The sequence below is a fragment of the Parambassis ranga genome, chromosome 18 (assembly GCF_900634625.1).
Source record: "Parambassis ranga chromosome 18, fParRan2.1, whole genome shotgun sequence".
Classification (NCBI taxonomy): Eukaryota; Metazoa; Chordata; class Actinopteri; family Ambassidae; genus Parambassis; species Parambassis ranga.
The window spans coordinates 10109630-10133349 of NC_041038.1; the positions used below are offsets into that span (position 1 = coordinate 10109630).

The 23720-nt window shown below is 41.4% G+C and overlaps 1 protein-coding gene across 6 annotated transcripts; it reads left to right on the top strand.

The window, feature by feature from the left end:
* Positions 1-10025: 10025 nt before the first annotated feature.
* LOC114450898 (uncharacterized) lies at positions 10026-18567 on the top strand. Of its 6 annotated transcripts, none has more exons than XM_028429326.1 (11): positions 10026-10192; positions 12758-12834; positions 13125-13234; positions 15917-16018; positions 16099-16241; positions 16344-16428; positions 16809-16953; positions 17204-17397; positions 17483-17621; positions 17786-17904; positions 18147-18567. In XM_028429326.1, exons 2-11 carry the CDS (start codon positions 12768-12770, stop codon positions 18441-18443), a joined length of 1401 nt encoding a protein of 466 aa, XP_028285127.1. In that variant the 5' UTR covers positions 10026-10192; positions 12758-12767; the 3' UTR covers positions 18444-18567. The 6 variants fall into 6 exon arrangements, 5 of the variants coding, with proteins under 5 accessions (XP_028285127.1, XP_028285128.1, XP_028285129.1 ...); XM_028429327.1 differs by lacking the exon at positions 10026-10192 and adding an exon at positions 10845-10880; XM_028429325.1 differs by lacking the exon at positions 10026-10192 and adding an exon at positions 10944-11342.
* Positions 18568-23720: the final 5153 nt, after the last annotated feature.

Genomic DNA, 23720 nt, shown 5'->3' on the forward strand with positions numbered 1-23720 from the left:
GCAAGTGCAGCAGTGGATGAAGCTTGCAGGATTAACCCCAAAAATGATCAACTAGGGTTTGTGTTTAGCATAGCATGGAGCTTTCGCTGTGCTCCTGTTTCCTTGCAAACTGCTTATGTTACAATGTTGTAGTTGCATTGTCAATAATGAGAGTAATGCTTCTGTATCGCTTGTTAGCAGCCAAGCTAAAGGAGGGGTGTGTTTGATACAGGATCGGGTCATTTTGGGGTTCAGGCATAAGCAACCATATCTGTAGTTTTGTGTGTGTTTTTATGCCGTAACAGTTGTAGTCACAAAGACTTTGACGGCCTCAGTACTGCGCCTTACAATTTCCTTCAAGTATTTAACCTGAGAGCTCATAAAAGCCAGTGTAATCGTGTTTAATCTTGTCACAATCAAAGCCTGAAAACGGTGCTAATAGGTGCGAATGTTTCCTTAAACTATCCCGCTGCTTTATATTTTATCACTGCATCCTCTCAGCTGCCTGTCTTAAAGCAGCTTAACGACTCTTGGGGCCATTTTCACACCCCCACTTGCTGCTCCACCTAAAAATCAGTTTGAGGACTTTCAGACAGTTAACTTACCTGAGGCAGATTACAGCTATTTTTACTTGCCAAGTGCTTGCGGTCTCATCTCCAGTTTTCCTTTCCCTGATGCCTCCGCGGTGCTGCTATTTGATCAAGGCTTTTGTCCGTCGGATTTTATTGGTTTATACTGATGCAATGGGAGTGAATGAGAAACAGGCCTGTGAAAAGGTCAGGAGTCAAATGATAAAATATGAATATCTCTCTTCTTCTGTTTGCTAGAATGATATTGCGTGATATTTGGAATGTTTTTTGAATAATTCCAGTCTGGTGCCAGTCAAGCAATTGGTCCACAAAAACAGCTCACTGTCAAAATGTTATGTCAGTTAAACGTTGCATTATAAAGAGACATTAAATAATAGAAGATTCAACATCGGAGGTGTGATTATTTTCCATCTATTTCCAAAGCTATCTTTTCTATATCACGTCCTTCCAGTGAGGGTAGGGCGGCTCTGACAGCGTTCTGCACACCAGTAACAAAATTGATCCGTCTGCATCCTGCAGCACTTTTAGAGTAAATGCACACTTTATTCTCTTTCCACTCAGGGAAATTAAACCAAGGAGGCTGTGCTGGATGGATTCTTGCATCCCACACATCTCTGATCTGAGACAACCTGCTGGCTACATAAGCACTTCACGAGTCTGGATGGAGAAAAAAAAAACAGCATGTGTTAGTTTGTGGAATCAAGAGATTTGTCGTTGTTGTCATTCGAAATCTGTCTGCCTGCCTGCCTCGCTGCCTTTTTCTTACCTATCTCACCTTTAGATTAGATAATCATCTCAAACACCCTCTTCTAGACCTCCTAGACTTGTCTCTCCGAACGCACAACTGGACCCGCACCTCTATTTTTCAAATTAGACAAGACCACTTCGACTGGCTCGAGGGGGTCAGTCTTTAAGGGTGGGGGTGGGGGAGGATCTGATTGGGCCATAATTGAATTTGAGGGGTCAGATCAAACGCACAGCTCTTCCCCTTGACAGCTACGATAACCTCCGGAGAAAAGAGCGAGAGGAATACCAAGGCGAACTCCAGTGGGAGCAGGAGAGATTAAATCTAGCAGGTTTAGAGTCTGAGCCATTTACTGTATGTGTTTAGGCTGTATTTTTCCCCTCACAGGGATTAGATTATGTTAGATATAATTGATAGTGTGCATAATAGAGAAAAGAAAAAAAAACGTTGAGATCTTAACTTCACATGGAAGCTTCTGGCTACATGTGAAAGCAGGGTTCTTAATGGTGTCGCAGGGCCCAAGCATGTCAAATCAATTTCTCTGCCTTCATTAAAGCAGAAGCCATCTGAGCCTACTACCAGACATGCCTGCATACTTATACCTTTAAAGCTGCCGATATGACCTCACCGTTTACTTAGTGATTACTTCCTTATATTATCAGGGATGTCTTGGCTCCAGGCTGGGCAGGTGTCTCTTCATAACCCTGATAACACCATCAAATTGGATTTTGGTTGGTTTTAAAACACCCATTACTAATTCAGATGCCCTTATTTGCGGAGGTATCAGAAGGCTTTTGTCTACTGCAGTAATCTGAAGCAGGAACTGCCCCTAATTTACTGACTAACTGACTAACATGGGGAACCAAAACGCTGATCATCATCAGTCGTCCATCTATCCATTTTTACAGGTTCCCAGGAGGGGGTCCTCCCTGGACAAATCTCCTTAGTAATATACAGAGTCCGTTCAGGCCGTGGTAGGACCGCATGTGCGCATGCGTCGTGCATTTTTTTTTGGTCCCGCGTTGCTCGTTCTTTCATTTTTTTTCGGTTCAAAAAGCAGTTTATTCCTTTGTAGCCCTGTGGAATATAAACTTGGGGCAAAGCTGTCATAGTTCGATGGTTGTTTACATACGGCTTTTGTATGCAACACTGTCCCCTTGAACCAGAAGTATCACGTAGCTAGCGGGATTCGCTAGCCACATTTGTGTTCAGACCTGAGCTAGATGTAAGCCAATCAGGCTAGATCCACCTCCGAGAGGTGGATTGAAATCAATCCGGATATATCCAGATATGGCCTGAATCACTCCCTAGCCGGATTGATTTCCCCAGTGTGAACAGCATCTTAAGGTTTTTGGTATGTCTGAGGAAGCCGGAGTACCTGGAGACAACCCACACAGGGCCCCTGCCTGATTCAGACCAGGAACCTTCTTGCTAATCAGAAAAACTTTTCTACCTTCTCGTCTGAAAAAAAGACCAACTGCAAATGGAAGTTTTCAAGAATGTGTGACTGTCACTGGTTTCTGCAGTGGTAAAGCACCTAATGAGTAATTTATTATTTAATATTCCAGTCAGGTTCTTAATTTTCCTATTAAGATTAAAAAAAACTTCAGCATATCAGTCATTTGAGTATCAGAATGTGGAGTTAATTCGGTAAGTGCTGGGATGTACATTCATCGGTCTTAAAAACACATTTTTAACAAGAAACTCGGTCTTGCTTTCATTTGGAGCAGCTTAGGTATGGTACCATTGTCCTATGCCTCTCAAAAACCTCCCCTTCTGCATTAATGGACATGTGCAAGTTTTAAAAGCATTTCAATCAATGAGACTGAGTCTTCTAATGGGGCCTCCTTTCAGGAAGGGGAGCTGGAATATACGTTTTCATTACATGGACCAGATTGCAGCGTTCACTCAGCGCACTCAGCCCTGTATTGAAATGAGAGGTGCGCTGCATGATTACCGGAGAGAGTAAAAAGCTTCTGAGAGATAGAAGATAGTGAAGATGGATACATTTTTTTTATTTCCTTCATCCTCCCTTCTTTGCTTTACCTTTTAGTAGTGAAGGAAAGAGAGTGATAGAGGAAGCTGATGATGCAGAGTTGATGATAATATGTAGACGATGGTTACATGAAATTAATGATGAAATGCAGATGACAGTAATGCATAAGCGAAGCTGTAAATTCCAGCCTGGTAACAAAACACAAACATCCGTCCTGTTTATTCCGCACCATGTTTGCCGAGCAGCACAGCAAAATAAATATATGCATCTTTTAAGGAAAGAGAAAACAATTGTGTTTTTCCACTGCAGGAACTAACAGGCTGTGTTAGGTCACATTGCACCTTTGGAACCATTGTTGGAGCTTTCTTGAGCTTTCTTGAGCTTTTTCAGGGGGGTAGGGAGTTGCTTCTAAGGAGGAGGTCTGGGCACAGCGGCAAACGAAGGGTTGAGCCAAAAGACAATTACTGGTCAATCTATGTTCCTACCCTCACACATGGCTATGAGCTAACAGTAGTGATTGAAAGAACAAGATCGCAAAGACATACAGCTCAAAATTAGTTTCCTCCGCAGGGTGGCCAGACTCAGTTCTATTCCTCCACATTGAGAGGAGTCAGTTGAGGTGATTCAGGCATTTGGTTCAGATGCCCCCTAGGTGCCGCCCTGGTGAGGTGTTCTGGGCATGCCTATCTGGGATAAGGCCCCAGGGCCGACCCAGGACACGCTCGAGGGACCAGATCTCTCACCTGGCCTGGGAACACCTCGGTATCCTCCTGGTTGAGAGGTGGAGGTGGATGGGGAGAGGGACGTGGATGTATGGTACTACAGTAAGAAGAGGGAGCTACTATACAGTTGTGTCATGGCTAGCCAGTAAAGCTAGAATATGGATTCACTTCTAAATTCTAACATTAAAGGCTTCCATGGGGAAATTAATTTTATTACAATAAGGACGCTTGTGCCAATCTTAGTGTTTGTGAGAGAGTAAATTACTCTCTCCTCTCTCACTAATGGCAACATTTCCTTTGGAATGAACCTGTTACTGTAAAATTTGGCTAAAAAGCAGAAAGACACACACATTAAAATGCATTTTAATGCTGAGTTTCAGCGCTCACAAGCCAAAAATTGTTACTATTAGCTGTAGATTTAGCAACAAAGTAAAAAAGAAGAAGCACCAGCCAACAGCCTCGCTCCATAGGGAAGCGCGAGCAGCCATCAGATCCTTTGACGAGAATAGAACAGGTGTTGTTTAATTACTGGGGCGGAGGGAGGGGGGGGTTTAAGGTGGTGCGAGAGCGTATGAGAATATAATATAAATAGTTTTTGAATACAACAAAATGTTGGAGTGACAGTGGATTCCTGCTGTCCTCTCCTTCGCGTCGTGGCGAGAGTGTGTGTGCGTACGTGTGAAACGACTCTTTTTCGATCTGTCACTGTTCCTCGTTTACAGAGAGGCGATTCACTACGTGCTAATGACCAACAAAGACACCCCCCCACCACCACCCAACCACCGCCACCTCCTTTTCTTCCACCTTTTTTTTTTCAAACTTTGTAACATGAAAATATCTCCATTAGGTATAATTATAAGTGGATGAAGTTTCAATTTCCCAACTTCCAGCAAATATAATTAATCAAACTAATTTGTGACACATTTAATAAACTTGATATTGCCTTTGGTAATGAATTGCACTTGAGCAAAAAATTAATTACTCTTCCCTATTGTGGCGTGCAAATACGGAAATAATTTAATTAGGTCTTTGGATTGCCAGGCCTTTGGTGTGTGTGTGTGTGTAATTCATAGTTAACCAATATGTTTTCATTTACGCTGGAAGAATGAACCAGTCTGTGGCTGGTACAGTAACATAATCCAGTATCAATCTTTATTTTTGTGCTATTTCTCACGCTGTGTTCTAAAATCTGCACTCGACTAGTTAACAGCCCGCACGTCTTCTCAAGTCGTGACTCCTCAGCATTAACTGTTCATCTCGGTTTCTTCACCTGTAAGCGATCGTACTATTTTAAGCAGCCATTTTAAGAGGTGGCGTGATAACAGCAGAGGTGAGGAGGATGAGAATTTGTAACATTTGCATTTGGCCTGATGGAGACGTAACACACAAGACTTTCAGCAACATGGTTCGTCTCATTACCATCATGTTTGCACTTGTGATTCTTCATCATCTTCTGCTGTGATGAGGAGGCTGATCTGTGATGTCTGACTACAGGCTTCATCAGTTGTTAGTGAGAGTGAGTGTCGGTGATAAAAAAAAAAGTACACAAACCTTATGACACAACATGTGTGTTTGTTACTTAATCACACATTTACCATCAAATATATCTAGTCATGTCTGAATAACAGCCCCTATGATTACCATAACTTATTACCCTGTCTGTGTATGTTAAAATCTGATGATGAAAGAAAGAAAGACGAACCTTTTTCTTTGTCACGTCCAATGATCTGTTTGCATCTGACACTCATTGTTTCCAGTGTGATTTCTCTCAGCACCTTTCAATTTATTTATTTAATCCAATTTGATTTATTAAAAAAAATAAACAAAAAATGAGCAAAAGCTAGCACAATAATGTAAAATGTGTGACCACAATAAAAAAAAAACATTCAAATTTGGGGACAACTGTGTTGTAGAGAAATCTCATTCCACTTTGTACTGAACTAACTCACTCATCCGCCTATGCACCACTATAACGGTGCACACAAACATATAGACATTCATGAGGCGGTCACAGCTGACATGTTGGAATTCTGAATATATGTATGTATAATGTATGTACAAATCTTCGGTATCATCTACAACAGGAGACAATTGTAGCCTCTTATTAGACATTATATTCATCTACAGCCAGCTCAGTATTTTGAAGCTCAGTGTACCTATAAACGACTGTAATCTTCTAAATGTGATATTCACATGCACACATTAGCATATTTTACCTTAATGTGCAAAGTGTAGATATGCCAGCTGGGAGGCCTGTCATTAGTCTTCTAATGGAAAGGATATTTGATGTGTGGACTCCTGCCTTGAATCTCTCTGCAGGCACTGCAGTCTGTGTGACCCTGCTGAAAGTTATTTCCCCTCAGTTAGATGGAAACTTTAGCCCATGACTGGCAGGCAGTGATGGAGTATAACCCCGGATTTACACCGACCCTGTAACGGCCGCACGACGTAAGCGTGTCGTCAGTAGATTACATAGTGATCTGCCTGATTACCTGATGGTTAATGTCCTCTCTACATGTGTCAGGCTGGGTTACAGAGCACATTACTGAAACCTCCATTTACTCCTAAATGAATCTCTCCTCGTGCACAGTGTTTCTCTGCCGGTTGCATGTTAAATGAGGGAGACTTTGCTCACCATGTTTTATTTTGAAAATCTACCGGTTTCTCTCTGGTGATCTGGTGCCTGACTTCCTAACTTCTCGGTGCGATTGGTGCAAGTTCATGCGTCTTGGTCTGCGACACAACTCCACAACTCACTCCATCCCTCTCCTGCCCAATCACAGCTTGGCAGAAAAATGTAAGTCTTTCGTCTCTTCCAGCTGTCCTCTGATCGACTCGGCAACCCTCCTCCACCCCAAGCACCACCAGATTCACGCCTGTTCAAGGCCTCCTATCTCCTGCTCTCCAGCTTCTCCACCACCACCAGATCTAGACTTCTAGACTTCTGATCTAGCGGACTTCTCTTCCGCTACGCACCCGGTGTAAATCCAGGGTGACAATTTCACAAGTAGTAGTACTGAGGACAACCCTCATGGTGTTTTTTCTTTATTCATACATTTTGTTTGCTTTCACAGCTACTTATTATCACAGCTGCATATTTTATTACCTTTTTTGAAATGTCACCAGTAAATAAACTGTAGTGCTTTTGTTTTTTTTTTTTACAAAAATTTGCTTCCAAACAGGGCTTTGCTGATGAAATGAAAAAAAAAAGACTTGTTTTGAAAGAAAACCAAGATGACAAACACAAGTGGAGCGCCTGCAGTTTGGGCAATATTTGCCCATTAAAAATACAGAACAATCAGTTCCAGGAAAACTATATTGCTTTGATTTAAAATTGTATTTCCCATCATCCATTTGAAGCAGCCGTGTTTATTTCAGGTACTTAAAAAAAAAGAGGAAATTCACATTTCATCGCAGCCTAAGGATGCTTTCAGTGAGTGAGATACTAGACTGTGACAATGAAATATGTTAATGTCAGTTTCCTCCTCTGTACAATTAATTCTAGATTTTATTCTATGGACCAACACATAGTCAGAGATTAAGAAAAAGTGTGTATGTGTGTGCTGTGAGAGGGAGAGAGTTTAAAATCCATGGGTGCATACAGTAAAACCTCACACACACACACACAGAGTCCAGTAGGGGTTGTATCATGCCTCACCGGCTCACTAGCACCCCCTACTGCCACGCCGCTGCAGCTTAGTGACGCGCCGATTTCACAGCTCTTCAGGCCCATGAGGATGCATGTTCTGTGTGTGTCTGTGTGTGTGTACATGTGATCCTGTTGGATAGATGGGGAGCCTGAGACCCTGCTGTGGTGCAGACATGGTTACTGAGCTGGTTGTCCCATGTAAACCAATTGAAGTCTTTAAGCACTGCTACCATTTCATCCTGTCTGAATCATGTGAACTCATCTGTGCATATAAACCCTACTTGCTGACAAATACACTACTGCACATCATTTTGCTGCATTTTAGCACATTGATCGAGTTTTGAGGTCAATATTGTCCTGAGCTGTAAGTCACGTGTGTGTGTGTGTGTGTGTGTGTGTGTGGTTAATGAGGAAGGGCTGGTACCACACAGCCCGGAGGGGGGGGGCCCTTACTTGAGCGCTACTCCAACTCAGACAGCGGGATGATTAATGGAATGTAAATGCTGATGGATTATTGAACAGGGAAATGATAAAGTTGGCCCATGCTCGCATGAAAACCAGACAGGGCACTTGGAGTCGATCTGTGTGTGTGTGTTTATAGGGTCAAACCTAATAGGCAGAGGTTTCAGAGCCATGACCCTTTAACCTGCTTTTAAATAGCTAAACAGAGCAGAGGCCCGCTAAAAGGCACATACACAGGAAGATCAATGGGATTTTTAAGAGGCTCATCAATAGTTTTTGAGAGATAAAAATGAACACTGATACCATGCAATTAAAATCTCAATTGGACTATAATGCTACAGTACGTTTGTCTGTTTTGCCTCACCTTTCACAGAAGCTGGACTCTAGATCTTTCAAATGCTAAACTATGTGCTAACGTGTGGTTTCAAATTAACCCTGTGTGAAGATTTATTGATCAATAAAAAAATCTAAAGATCTGCTACTTGCTTGCTTCCAAAGTCTTTGGAAGCAAGCAAGTAGCAGATCTGTAGCATAGTGGGTTTCCACTTTGTTGATCTGATTGGCTGAAGATGAAATTCCTTTTTACACCTAAGCTAAGCTACTACGGTCTGTACTATATATATATATATATATATATATATATATATATATATATATATATATATATATATATGTGTGTGTGTGTGTGTGTGTGTGTGTGTGTGTGTGTATTATGATATGCTATTTCTTGTTGATAGCATGTATGAGTATTGTTTAAAGCAGTGCCCCCTGCTGACAGGAGGACCTCCTGCTGTATAGAAACCTTCTGGTGTGTCCTTTTCGAAGAGCTTCCTTAGTTACTCTTCCCATATGGTCGTGGTTTACCATGTAAACTTACATTCTCTATTGATTTTCTGTTGGCTCCAGCTCTGATTGGCAGTAATGTAAACCTGTCTGGGCCACACATTCACTGAAGTGGAAGACACAAAAGAAGTAACCACAGAAACACCACAGCAACTGGATATGTATTGTAACACATGGAGTTTAGATTCTAATCTAATGAGAGCTATCATTTTTAACCATTTATACACATCATTTCTTGGTAAAAGTGGGTGTTGTAGAGTCATATTCAGTCAAAATCAGACTGAGTAGGAAAACCTCTGCTCTTTGTCTTGTTCAATAGCTCCACATTAAGTCAGCTCAAGTAATTAAATTCCAGCAGAAGGGAGGCACTCACAGACTCAATACTAAATGAGGAAAAATTACATGCCGGATAATACATGGCCTCATGAATAGTTCAGTGAATGTGGGGCGTTTCTTTTCTGCAGTCAAGATGAAAACATGCGGTATATCTTTTATCAAACCATTTATGCTATGGCTAATTAATTCCTCATGTACGTCTTAGCTGCACGCTAATGTACTGTACAGCAGGCTAGTGGATTTATCTGAAAGTCTTGAGAGAGAATAAAGGGAAGAATCAGGAGACAGATAGTTTTGAATATGATTAGATCATAAATCCTCCTCAACATCAATGCACAAGTGCAGAAAAGTTCAAATATATACCGCAAAATTAAGGAATAAACAGAGTAAGATCCCATAACTTGTTTCCTTGACTTTGAATCTCACACCCCCACACCCGTATCTCAACATCTTATCTCCTCTTGGATGCTTAAAGTTCAGCTCAGCGGATTTGAATCAACAGACAGACTTCAGGGGGGGAAAGAGGATTAGTCGATTGTTGCCCTTGCCACACTTGAGCTGAATACAAGAAGCCCTGCTCTCGCCAGGCAGCCCCTGTGCTGTTTTTACTAGACCTCCCCTATACACTCAAAAAAGTGCTGGGTTATTTTTGTAAACACATTGCTGGGTTGATTATGCTGGGTCACCATTCTGGGTTGTTTGGGGTACTGTGAACCAATGGTTGGGTTGCTCATGCTGGATCAAAGGCATTTTCACCACCCAGCCATCTGGTTGGGTTATTTTGACCCAGCCACAGTGTCATTTATTTTCCCGCCCATGGAAGTTTCCAGTTTTTTCGGCTGGCAGGGGAAACAACTGCTGGACTTTCTGGTAGGTTAATATTCTTCATTTGTCGGTTAAGGTCACCATATTGTGTTTATTTTAATGTTAATTGTCACTTATCGTCGCAATATTGAATTATAATGCTTGTGGTGTACATATTTCTTATTCTGTGCCGTGATACTTGTTGGTTGGCGTATGCCAGAGCAAATATGCTAGCTAAGACAAGCCGTCAGTATAAAGTTACATTGTGTGTCTTTATCTGAATTCACAGTCCTAACCTTTGTGTCCGTTTATATTGTAAGTCTCTTTAGTACCGAGTTCGATTAAAAACAAACATGAGAATCCTTCTTTTAGCATTTAAAGTGACCATTAGGGACGCAGCACACTGCAGACTTGTCCGTTTGACTCGGGCCTAATTTTAGCTTTGTCGTGCGTCAGTCGACATGGGCTTACTGGAGGCGGTTAAAGTGGCACGAGCGGCAATCGGATGATCGGTTGAATTTCTGACATGTTTGATATTTTTGTTGCCCTTCGTAAGAGTAAAGCACTGTTTAAGTAGATATACGGCCCGAAGTCTCTTTTCCTTTATTGCGCATGCGTTGGCCGAATACGCGATGTCTCTGAGCCTCCATGAAGTTGCTACAGACGATAACACACATGGCGGCGCCCATACGTTGTTGGACAGAGCACAGCCATGGAGAGAGATATATTTATACTCTATCGCTTTAGGACAGAGGTGATGCAGCAGCATGCAACACAAATTCTGACTGACTTTTTCTTTGAAACAGCAACAGTACCGGGTTAGACATGTTTCATTTCGGGTTCAGTGTGATCACCTGAAGTCGCAGCCGACAATCGCACCATACAGCCGTACAGTGTGAGCACAGCAATCGTGACTGCAGTCAAGTGAGCCGTCATTTTCCAAAAGCCGCACCGAAGATTTAAGGTGCGCGACTACGTCCGTGAGTTTTGACTTGACATCGCATCGATTTATTCATACTGTGTGAGTTGGTATTAAACACAAACATCCTGTAGCGGGTGCTATTTGCCTCAGGTCGGGAAAAAGGGGAGGGTAAGTCGACCCGCATATATAGGGCTCCTTGTACGGGGGAACAAAGGTGTTGGGGTTTGGTTCCGCCCGGTGGAGTAAGGCAGGTGCACACCTTGCTCCACACTGGCGTGCAGGGAGGCCATACAGGTATGCGGGTTGGCTGTAGCCTACCTTTTTGTTTTAAAGTATTTGACGGGTGGTTGATTGACTTTGTTTTATACATTACAGATGGATGTTCAGGCAAAGAAGTAGACGGTATTCACAAGTAGTTTGGTCACGCAGATGCCGGTATTTTAAGCATGATTTAATAAAGTGTAAAGAGGTTTTAAAAGAAAGTATTTGTTTTGTTGCAGAGCGTCGGGTTGATGGGCATCGCTGCTCTTGCCATAGCATGCAAATTGTCGGTTTCTTTTCTTTGTCTAGTCCGCCCGGCAAGTGAGCCGGTGTGTGGCACAAAAGAACTGGGAGGTGCCTTTGGGGCGGACTAGTTTTTCTTTCTTTCTTAATTTGTTTATTGTTATTTCGTTTTTTTGTTTTCCCCTTAATCCGTACCTACCCTACTTCCATACGACCTGCCAGGCGTGTGCAGTGAAACACGGTTGCAGTGTCTAAATACTCACGTGTGCAGTGAAACACAATTGCAGTGCCTGACTCACGTGTGTGGTGGAATCACAGTTGCAGTGTTCATAAAGTGTGGGGTGGACTTTTCTTTCATTCCGGGCGGCCGTTCTTTGGAAGTGGGGTAGTGGAGGTGGGCAAATTTATGTTGTTTGATTGCATTAATAAATTGATTTGATTAGACCCACCTTCTCATCATTTCTTCAGCTGGTCTCATAGCCACATAACATTTGGCGTTGTTGGCAGGATCAGCTTGATAGTGGTGGTACATTTTGGGGGAACAGATTTTTTTTTGTGTGTTTGTGTGAAAGGCAAGAGCAGCGGTGGGCCAGGAGTAAGCGTCTGGGAGAGTCCCGAAGCTAGCGGCCTTTTCCCAAAATCTATTTGAGGCGTAACACTATTGTTTACTTTCTGTGGTTAATGCGTTAATGGTATGTAAATAAAATAATCAATCAAATAAACACTAACAACAAATTTTATTTAACGTTATCGTTAAATAGATTTTATTTGCGGGTCTCTGTGTCTTTAGAGGAGAATGAATCGCTGCCGTATGCATTTAAGTTAAAAGTGACTGCAAACAGACCGGCTTCTCTTAACAATAACAAATCAATAGGTTTCACTGCTGTGCGTTTGTACCGAATCACATGACGCATGACGACAACAGTGACGCGTCGAAAATATGGCAGCGCCCTATAGCCGAAGTACCAATTTTCATCTATTAGATTAGATTAAATTTTTTATGTTTACATATTTTTGGCATATGTTTCTTGGCAAATTATATATACAAAGTTAGACTGTTTCATTGCCTAAACATTTTATCTTTAATATTATTTTTATTATATAAATATTATAAATAATTATAAATAATATTGTATTATTATTATCCCCGAATTTCCCCTTGAGGATGAATAAAGTAATTTTGATTCTGATTCTAATTATTCTAGATCAGACTTGATGGATGAATTTGTCAAAACAAAATTAAATGAATGGCAGCTGGACACCCTGTTGGATACATTCAAAGGTAAGCTAATATTTAATATTTAGTTAACATTGCTAAAACGTCTATCAAGATGCAAGCACATGTTATGAGGGTTTTCATTGTAAATAGCCTTTCCTGAAGAGCTACACCAATACTACAGTAAACTAACTAACTTTTTAGATTTAAACAGAAGGTGTTTTTTTAATTTTTTCTTCAGCTGATGTGCTTGGTTTTATGACCAACTAAGCCGAAGTTGACTTCATTTATCTGTGGCATATTTTGTGTGTGGACTCAAAACTACAACTGTCTGTTTTTGTCTGTTTAATTTTCAGAGCAGGAAGTGGATGAGGAGAGTTTCCTTTTGCTGGATGATGCTGCCATGCAGCATCTTATTCCAAAAATTGGTCAACGTCTCAAATTTCAAAAACATCACAAGGAGCTTGTGAGTAAAGTGCTTTTGTTTTTGTAAGTTTGGTAAAGATTAAAGGTAAGTTCTCTAATGTCATTCACATGCTTTCGCTGCAGACAGGCAATCCCTGGTCATGCAAAAGGACTGTTTGTTCATTTAAGGGCAGTTCATGGTGTTAATACCGCTTCGTCCTTTTTTCAATGCTGCGAAGATGGCTGCAGACGGACATTCAGATATATTCGGTCATTCAGACGACATCTTCTTCAACATTCTGTCCAAGAAAGTGCCCAAAGTACTGGACAGCATTTAATTGGTACCACAACAATGTCTGTACAGTGTTTCTCAGGTCCCATTGATAGAGAGTTAGCAAATGCAGACACATCTGAGGCTCCTACACAACAGGGCAGAAACGAAGATGATTTCTGGGACGAGTTGCAGCCAGAGACTGTAACACAGCGGGTAGCTCTGTTTTTAGCAGCTCTTAAGGCCAAGGCAGCACAGACATATAGTACAGTCAATTTTGTTGTTGCACAGACATCCTGCTTGATTTCAGACATTGTGGGTTCACTTCAGAGAAAGTCTTTGTCTCTCTTTGCGAAATTCGGCCATCGGGATGACCCAGAGGTGCAAGAACTTGCCCGTGATTTTGATAAGGCAGTGTGCCCCTTTAAAGGTTTGGATTCAGACTTCAAACAAATGCAGTATTTTGCAAAGTCAGGATACTTTATCCAGCCTGTAGAGCAGGCTCTGCCTGGAGTCTCATATGTGCAGAGAAGGGACTCTGCTACTGGGACACTTAGACAGGTTGCTGTTCAGGATGTGTTTTTTCGTGTCCCACTGAAAACTCTGCTAACTCAACTGCTTGAGATCCCTGGCATTTTGGAGGCCATCTTCACCTGGCAGAAAAGAGAAAATGGAGTACTCATAGACTTCTATGATGGGAAGTATTGCAAGCAGCATTGTCTCTTTTCCAGCAATGTGTCTGTTCCACTTCTTTTGTACAACGATGACTGTGAAATAGTTAACCCACTAGGCTCAAAGGTTGTGGTACACAAGTTGGGGTTCCTTTACTTCACTATCAAGAGTCTGCCTCCAGAGTTTCTATCAAAACTCTCATCACACTTTCTCATAGCAGTTTACAGAACAGATGATGCAAAAACCTATGGGATTGATAGTGTTCTACAGTCAATTGTAGAGGAGCTGAAAGATCTTGAGATCACTGGCATCTCCCTCAACACACCTCTTTTCAAGGGTGAAATGAGGTTTTCTGTTGCACAGGTGTGTGGGGACAATCTTGGCCTAAATGCCATTCTAGGTTTTACTGAGAGCTTCTCAAGTAATTTCTTCTGTCGCATGTGCAAGGCACACAAGAACATCACAAGGACACAGACAAAAGAGGATCTTGCCATGATAAGAAATGAAACAAACCATGCTGAAGATGTTTGTCATGGTAATGTGTCTGAGACTGGTGTTAAAAGAGACAGCATCCTAAACAGTCTGTCCTACTTTCATGTCACAGACAACAAAGTTGCAGACATAATGCATGACTTGTTGGAAGGGGTGGGGCCATATGAGTTGAAGCTGGTAATCTCTTCACTGATTGAGGACAAACACTTGACCCTTGAAAAACTCAACTTCCGGATCACAAGTTTTGATTATGGCTTTCCTGATCTGAAGAATAAGCCATCCTTGATTGGGAAGAATGAACTTAAAAATCCCGAAGGAGCAATGCATCAGTCTGCAGCGCAAACATGGTGTCTCCTCAGATGGTTGCCATGTATGATTGGGGACCTCATTCCTGAAGAAAACAAGCACTGGGAGCTCTTGCTTCTCCTTCTGGAATGTATGGAGTTGATTTTCTCTTCTTCCATTACACCAGAGGCTGTAGTTTACTTGGCTGCACTGATTGATGAGCATCACTCTCTGTTCCTTGAGCTGTACCCCAGATTGCATCTTCGCCCGAAGCACCACCTCATGGTGCACTATCCAAATGCAATCCTACACTTGGGACCACTTGTTCAGTTCTGGTCGATGCGATTTGAAGCCAAACATGGTTTCTTTAAACGCATCAGCCATGTCACCTGTAACTTTAAGAATATTTGTAAGACTATGGCATTTCGGCATCAGATGATGCTATGCTACTCACTCCTCTCTGGTTCTGTGTTTAAAAATGAAACAGAGGTTGGTCCAGGCCAGAGTGTTTTGCTTGCCGTAATGGATGGCTTTTGTGATGTACAAAATGGTCTTGAGGATATTCCACCCTTTACAGAGATCTTTGTGCCAGCTTGGGTAAAAGTAAATGGTACACACTACAAACCTGGAACCACAGTATTTCTGTCTTACACTGCTGATGGCGAGCCCCAGTTTGGTAGAGTGAAAAGCCTTCTCATGTTGGGTGACAGAGTGAAGCTTGTCATCCAAAAATGGGATACAGTAGGATTTGAGAAGCATTTCTTTGCCTACGGTGTAACAGCAACCACTGATGTGTTTGCTGTTGATCAAGGTTCCCTCCTTGACTATCACACTCTCCATGCAGTGAAGTCCTTCAGGGATAATGATGACTGTTTATATGTTTCACTTAGATACAGAATCTTTTAAGACGCTGTTCATTTCATCTGACATTCACAATGTTATGATCAGGTGTTGAATTATATGTATTGTGTTAAATGTTTGTTTTAAGTGCATGATGAGTTTTTGAATCCCTCCTTACTATAGCTCCAAGCTGCCTGTTCGACAAAGGATCAATGTTTATCAGAAAAGAATGTTGAAACGGTGGCATCGACAACTCTGCTTACTGTGGTGCTTCATCCAGAATTTGTATGTTTGAATTTTCTAAGCACCTAGATAACAGTGCAATGCGTAAAAATCTTTAAGTAATTTGTTTATATCCAATATAGGCGATTCGCCAAATGTTGGGAGGTAGCCTTGAAGGGAGATCTATATTAAGCACTTTGGATGAGAAGCAATCAATTACATCCAAAGAGAGGAAGCTTCTTGTGAGACTTCTGGTATCCCACCTTATTGAAAAACATGGCGAAATGTAAGCAAGTTTTGCAAGGAGAAAAAATAAAATTTTAATGCAGTTGATTTATATAATGGCATCGTAACCTTTCTACCCATTTTTAAATGCTATCCTCTACAGGCCACCCTCAGACACTAAGATAGCACTTGCCATGGCGTTGATTTATGAATTTCCATGTCTTAAGGATGACACAGGCAGCAGCTATGTAAGTTCACCCAGATATTTAGTAATCAGTATATTTTATCCCACCAATAAAGTAAATGCATAAATTAAAAATGTGCGTTTTTGAACTGTTTACAAATGTGTTTAGTTGTACATCCTTACTCAAGGAAAAGGCTGTAATTGTTTCAGTTAAGAGTTGAGTGAGTTATGTAGATGTCACAAACTGTCAAATTATTTTGTTCTTAAAAAAAAATTGCGTGCCATGGAAGGACAGCAAGGAAGTGAAATGAGTAATAGTCAATTTGGCAATGTGGCAACTGTGTTCCATTAATGTGGTTTTTAACACAAACACATTTTTTGTTAATTGCTTCATTACCTATTATTGGGTTTACACTTAAAGCTGAATTGGATCTTATGTCACAGGGAGCATGGTACACACCTGGCCGAAAACACAGACCTGCTACAGGTTTTTTGGAGGAGCGCTTGAGAAATGTCAGAAAGCGTATGAGGAGCCTGATTCGCCCGCGCCAACAGGAACCACAAGAGGACCATGCTGTCCTTACACCAGGTAAGGTATCATATTTTCATTATTTGTTCATTTACATGATTTTTTTCCAGTATTTTTCTGTTGCAGGGTAGTTGTTTGAGGGACTATAGATACTGCTGAGGTTGTATGATACATTTAGCAGCCGTTCTTTAGCAATGGGATGGTAATTTTATACTCATGTTTTTGTTCTCTTGCCAATCAACATCTAATTGTGACAACCACTTTCACAAACAAGTTCACACTCTTTACTGCCTTTACTATTGTTCAACAGATTCACTTTCATCTCCCCAAAATATTCGAGAGATGGTTGCCTGGCTGAAAGCTAACAAATATCCAGTCTCTGAAGTGGAGGCCAAGATGAAGGAAACCTCCATACACAGAAGCAAATGGATTAGATGTAACGGCTCCAAAACCATCAGTGAAATCCTGAGGGAGTTTCCCAGGCTGACAGACAATCCTGGCATGGTAATTTAAAAAAGTTTGTTTTATTATGTACTTATTGAACTCTCAGTGCTATCGTAATTAATTTGTTCTTTTTTTTATTTATCAGATATCGCAAGACTTTCAGCAACTTCATCCTGAGGCAGCAGGACAAATGTTTGAGAAGTGGCCTGCAATTGCAGACAAAATCTTAAAATATGCCCAACGAGAGGGAAAAATAAATGTTGTGCCAGATGATGTCACACCTGGTAAGATATTTGTATTATCCATGTATCCATCTTGTGAAACCTGTTCTTATTATAATTAATTATTATCCATATTCCATCCACAATATATTTTCCATAATTGATCATAATGGAAATCACAAACAGCACTAGTAAACGGGGCACTATGTATTGTGTATTTGATAAAGGTGAGAGAGCTTTAAAGGCCTTACCAAACCTGCTTCCCCCATCACTCTTCAAAAGAGGTGGAAAAATTGTGAGACCCACGACAGCGGAGTCTCAAAGGGCATTTGTTAACATGCAGCCTGTAAGTTTATCTTTCACATATTTCTTTTAATAAATGTGAGGATTTTTACTTCTTAAAATGCTTGACAGTAAGTATCAGAAACTACACATCTAATGATAAATATAAACTAAGTTGAACACTGATGATAACTAGAAAGGCTTTCACAACATTTATCCTATATATGATATCAATAACTCAATGTTGATATGAATATAAATTTCTGTTTTATTATGACACTAACCTTCTGATATGTTATTTAACAGGTTGGAACCAATATAGTGGAGTACCTGACAAATGTGGATAACACCTTTCCACACGTTCTGTCGCTGGGACATGAGAGAGTGTCTCAAACATTTCTGGTTGTGGAAGGCCATGCCATTGAGACTGACTCGCTGCTTGAAGCTGTGGACCTGTGCTTTAAGTCTTTTTATGTTTTTGACACGAATTACCCAAAGGAGTGCCAACCCACATGGGAGTTTTTGCAGCACTGCATTTATGAAATAAATGGACAAGAATCTTCAGCTGTCAAATTTTTGAGGACAGCCATTGCCCATACCTAGAGTGTGGATTATCTCTGAAGACTGTTTGGTTTGTTTGGTTTCCACTGACATTTACCTGTGTTTTGTTACATAGAAATGTGTTGTCAGAATCTGAATTTTGACTAATAAACAGTTCCAAAGTAAATTAATCTACTGTATCAAGTTAGGATGAGTACCCACTAGGTTGGAGCAAACAAATTGGTAATAGGTAACATTGATTTAGAAATATGGTTAATTTGACTGACTAGGTTGGGTCAAAAACAACCCACTCTATAGGTAAAATTTACCCAGCAATATATTAAGTTGACCCATAAGGTTGGGTCAAAAAACAACCCACTCTATAGGTAAAATTTACCCAGCAATATATTAAGTTGACCCATAAGGTTGGGTCAAAAAACAACCCACTCTATAGGTAAAATTTACCCAGCAATATATTAAGTTGACCCATAAGGTTGGGTCAAAAAACAACCCAGATTATATGTAACATTGATCCAGCAATATGGTTAATTTGACTCACTAGATTGGGTCAAAAAATAACCCAGCAGTCTGGGTTAAAAAGGTAGAACCCAGCAGTTGGGCCAAAATAACCCAGCGTGTGTTCTGTCCCATAGTGACCCAGCAGTGGGGTTAAGGTTGGGTTATTTTTTAACCCAGCAGTTTTTTGAGTGTAGGAACACACGCCCCATACCAAATGAAGCTCCTTTTTCTAAAGGCCACTTGCATAACTCCTCAGTGAAGAATGACCTTTTATTTCTTTTTTATACTGGTACAACAGCGAGTCACACACAGAGACTGAATAGTTTAATGAGCTTAATGGCACACAAAGCTTTTCTTAGAGCCTATTTGGAGTAACTATCATTTTGACAAGATGCTGCAGGTTAGAAGAAAACACATTTATACAGCATTCAGAATTCTCAGACACACAGTGGGCGACAGTATCACTGTAAAAATGCACAAACACAAGGAAAGGTCTGAAATATAAGCACGTGACTTAACCTGTTAAACCCGATCGGGTTGCCGAAGGGCCAAAAAAGTACAGGCATGATCATCCACACAAAACACTTATCATTATAAATTCTGCCTCGGCGTGGCCATGTTTTGTAGTCCCATAAAAGAGGACAAGCTTCTGAGTCAAATGTTACCAAAAATTACTACAATACCCAGCTCATGTAAAATCCCTGCGATGTAAAATGGTGCGATGACACTAATGCTAGCTAACGTAGGTGTTCTAGTATCTATTAAACATAATAAAAGTTACTTGATGTGATATTAATATTTGTGCATGCAGTAATATAAATAAGTATTACACACATTAATTCATCTAGTAACACACACAGTGCAGTTTAAGCCAAACAACAGAGGGCCACCTAGGTCTGCTGAATTGCTAGCTAACTGTGAATCAGCCTAGCCTAGCTTAGTTAGCACCATGGCTAGGTTGCTAATTAGGCAGCCTGTTAGCACAATAGGGACAATTGTGTGGTGGAAAAATTACACTGAAGCATGTATGCGGATGTGTGTTGTGTTATATTACCAGTGTGTTGATGTGTTATGAAACAGGAGTGTGTATTACTGAGGCATGGGTTTGCACAGGTGCCTTGAGGAGAATTGCTAATTGCTAATTTGCCTGTCGAGACTTGTCTTTTGGAGAAGAACAAATTTAGAGCCAAGCATAAATTTTTGCCACTACACTTATATGCATTTTATTTTATGGCAGTACACCTATATCAATGTCTGGAAAGTATTCATATTGTTAATAATGTGAGACAATATCAAAAGTATATAAATTATCTAAAATAGCTTTTTCATTTTTGCTAGATTATCTAAAATATATAGATGTTTGTTATCCAGACAGGCGCAGTACATCCCGGAGATGCTGCAGTCTCAGCCTGCCCTGCCTGCCTCCCTGTCTGCCTGCCTGGCTGCACGGTGACAGGCTCTGGGTTCTCTGGCTAACAAGCCAGTTGTGGAAAAGCACAGTGGTGGCACGAAGGCCTCCTCTGTGCTGTGCCATTACCCAGCTACCAGGCAGGGTTGAGGGAGATCATCATTTTCACATAACAAACCGTAGATTATTATTTTGCAGACAGTTCCCTCAAGTGGAAAATTAGCTTCCGCCAACCAGGCGTCTTTCCGCCCCCATTCACCGGCAACAATTTACCAAGCAAAGAAAAACTGCGTAAATGAAACTAATCGCAGGAAAAGCGATCCCTACCTTCTGTTGGCAAGAGCTCTGCTTAAATAACTGAGCTCCTGAGAGATGGGGGGAGGGGGAGAGTGCGCAACGAGAAGAAGTAAATTGTTGTTTGTGGTACAATTTACATGTATTTGTGTCCAGTTTATTCGGATGCACAAATGATTGCATTCATTACATTAATGTCTTTTGTTATGCTGGAAATTTAACATCTGGTGTTGCATGTAATGATGTGCACAATCTGCCATTTGCTCACACAGTATTTTCCGACGAATGTGAGGGCATGTATTCCATTTGAAGCACCAAATAATTCGTCACTGTGGACATGCAGAAAGCGTCCTCCTGAGATGATGTTGCAGCTATATTTCACGCAGTCATGTCAAAGTGCTCAATCATGTTCTTAAACCGTTAGATAACCGTTAAATAGACGTGCAAAATTAACCTTGAGCTCCCGTCGAGTGATCGATTTATTAGCCCGGCCATTCATTAGGCAGATCATTCCTTTTTCACTAAATGATGGATGGCGTGAGGGATGTGTCAGAGGTGTGTGGCGAGGGGGATGAAGGAACAAAACATGACGGGTCAGGCTGTTAGCCAGTTGAACATTGGGACACAAACACAAAGTTTGTTTCATTGATAGATCATGGAACACAGGCAGGCGGATCAGTGCAGCTTCCGCGGTAATGTGGTCGCTGTACCGGTCTGTCGTTCTAACCCACACCGATGGTCATGAGTTTTGAGTAGTGACCAAAAGAATGAGATTGTGAATACAAGCGGCCGAAATGAGCTTTCTTTGAAGGGTAGAGCCGCTGCTCCTTCACATCGAGAGGAGCCAGCTGAGGTGGCTTGGGCATCTATTTCGGATGCCTCCTGGACGACTCCCTGGTGAGGTGTTCTGGGCATGTCCCACTGGGAGGTGACCCCAGGGAAGACCCAGGTGGAGAGTCTATGTCTCTCAGCTGGCCTGGGAACGCCTCGGGAGAGCTGGAAGAAGTGTCCAGTTAGAGGGAAGTCTGGGTGTCCCTGCTTAGACTGCTGCCCCCGCAACCGGGCTCCAGATAAGAGGTTGAAGATGGATGGATGGATGGATCATGTTTATACTAACGTCTCAGTATATAATTTGGGACCATACTTTTTCCTGGTTGACTTCTAGTCAGTTTAGTTTAGCTTAATAAACATCAAATCATCAAACTGTGTCTTTAGCCAATAATTCATGAACATTTTCGGCTAATATGTTGCATAGTTGTTATCCTACATGCACTTTTCTCCCACATAACGTGTTTGATTTCATGTCAGCTATGATGATAACGTTCAGGAAGATGTGGACACATATTTTAATATTTTGGCTAAAATTTAGCAGAAGACACTATGTAAGTGGCTAACATTGGCTAATGTTTCCCTGCAGAGTTTGTCTACGAGCTGCTTTTATACCAAATTATGACTCTGTTTTTATTTACCACTCAAACACTATGCTACTATTTTTCAAATATATGTGTCTTGGCAGACATATATATGGTGTTTTTTCTTTTATTAATCTTTGTTTGCACTGTGATATCTTTTGTACAGGGTGAAAAAACAACATCTTCTTGTTGTATTAGCCTAAAATCTATAGCCTTTGACTCTATGTTCGGGTATTGTGTAGGGCTGCAATCGAAGCATGATTTTCTTTTCATTACTCACAATGACTATATGATTACCTGACCTCTGTATAATCCATCTGTTTTTCATCCTTTGTGCAGTTCACAACAAATTCAATTGTACATGGTGATTGCTTTCATTGATTCCTACATTCCCCCCTGTCCCACAAGTCCAACATGTATCCCAGCATCACCTTATTCCCCTTCACACACCTCACTGCTCTCTAATAATGTGACCCTTTTTGCGAGAAACAAGAGGTTACCCACGCCCTCCGTTGGGATTAGACCAATTTAAGATATTCACAGTGGCGGGGCTAACATATCATTATGCGTTAAATCTCTGGACGACCAGCATACTAATTAATTGAATCATAGCGATACATGGGTAGAGCCAGAGGCTACAGATGGAGGGAAGTAGGCCTGGTGGAAGAACGATGGAAAAATCGGAGAAGAGAGGTGGGGAACAACCTCATGGGGATCGTGGCTTTAAGGCAACCTCTTTTCTGGGCAACAGATCTTCAGTGCATGTAATTAGACAGGTTGGGGTGGTGGGTCTTGGCAGCATTATTCATTTAATATATTGCTGATATATTTTGCTATCCATGATAGCATAGTATGTATAGAGGGAGGGTCTAAATTAAGATTTATTTAAGCGTGCAGATGGGATAGAATTCAAAGGACAGAAAAAAAAGTTGGCACCAAGGGACCTGAAAAGCGCACAGTGTATTAATATCTTGGTATGTGAGCATAACTTCCATATTTTACGATGATGATAGACATTGGCTGTTAGCTCTGCTGGCTACAGGATGCGTCATGCCTTCCCCATTTTCTACAGAAGGTGTAGAAAATGGGGAAGGAGGGTGGTTGGAATGACTGGTGCGGCCATGTAGTTTGATAAATGATTGGTTTGTCTTGGTGAGATGATTTCATTCTTCTTCTTGCAAATTGTATAGCATGCAGATATTAGGATGAATGCTGTTGAGCCTCAAGCATAACAATGATGCCCAATGATGTATGTTTGCAAGATGCATGCGAATGTAGCAGGTGAAGGGAAAGGAAAGCAGAGAAACTGAGGAAGAGATACTGTACATCCCTATTGATGAGGAAGCACAGAGAGTAGGGGAGAAAAACATACACCACTCCACACTGCTGGGATGAAAGAAGAGCCGGAGAAATGTGGGAAACATTCACAGCTCTGATAAGAGCATGAGCAATGCACACAGTCGCACGCAGGCTCTCGTCTCCGTGCGGCGCTCCAGTTGGTATTCAGTTCATGAGGTAGAACAGGGGAAGGAGCTACACTCCTCTCTCTTCCTGCTGTCTTTTTCTCTCTCTCCTTCATTGTCCCCGTGATAGATGAAAATCTCAGACCGCTGTAAATTGAACATTGCGTCCAGCCGACCATTCATGCTGCCGCGCCTTCCCTGCTGCTATCATCGACATCATACGGCGTACTCTCTTCCGCTGACA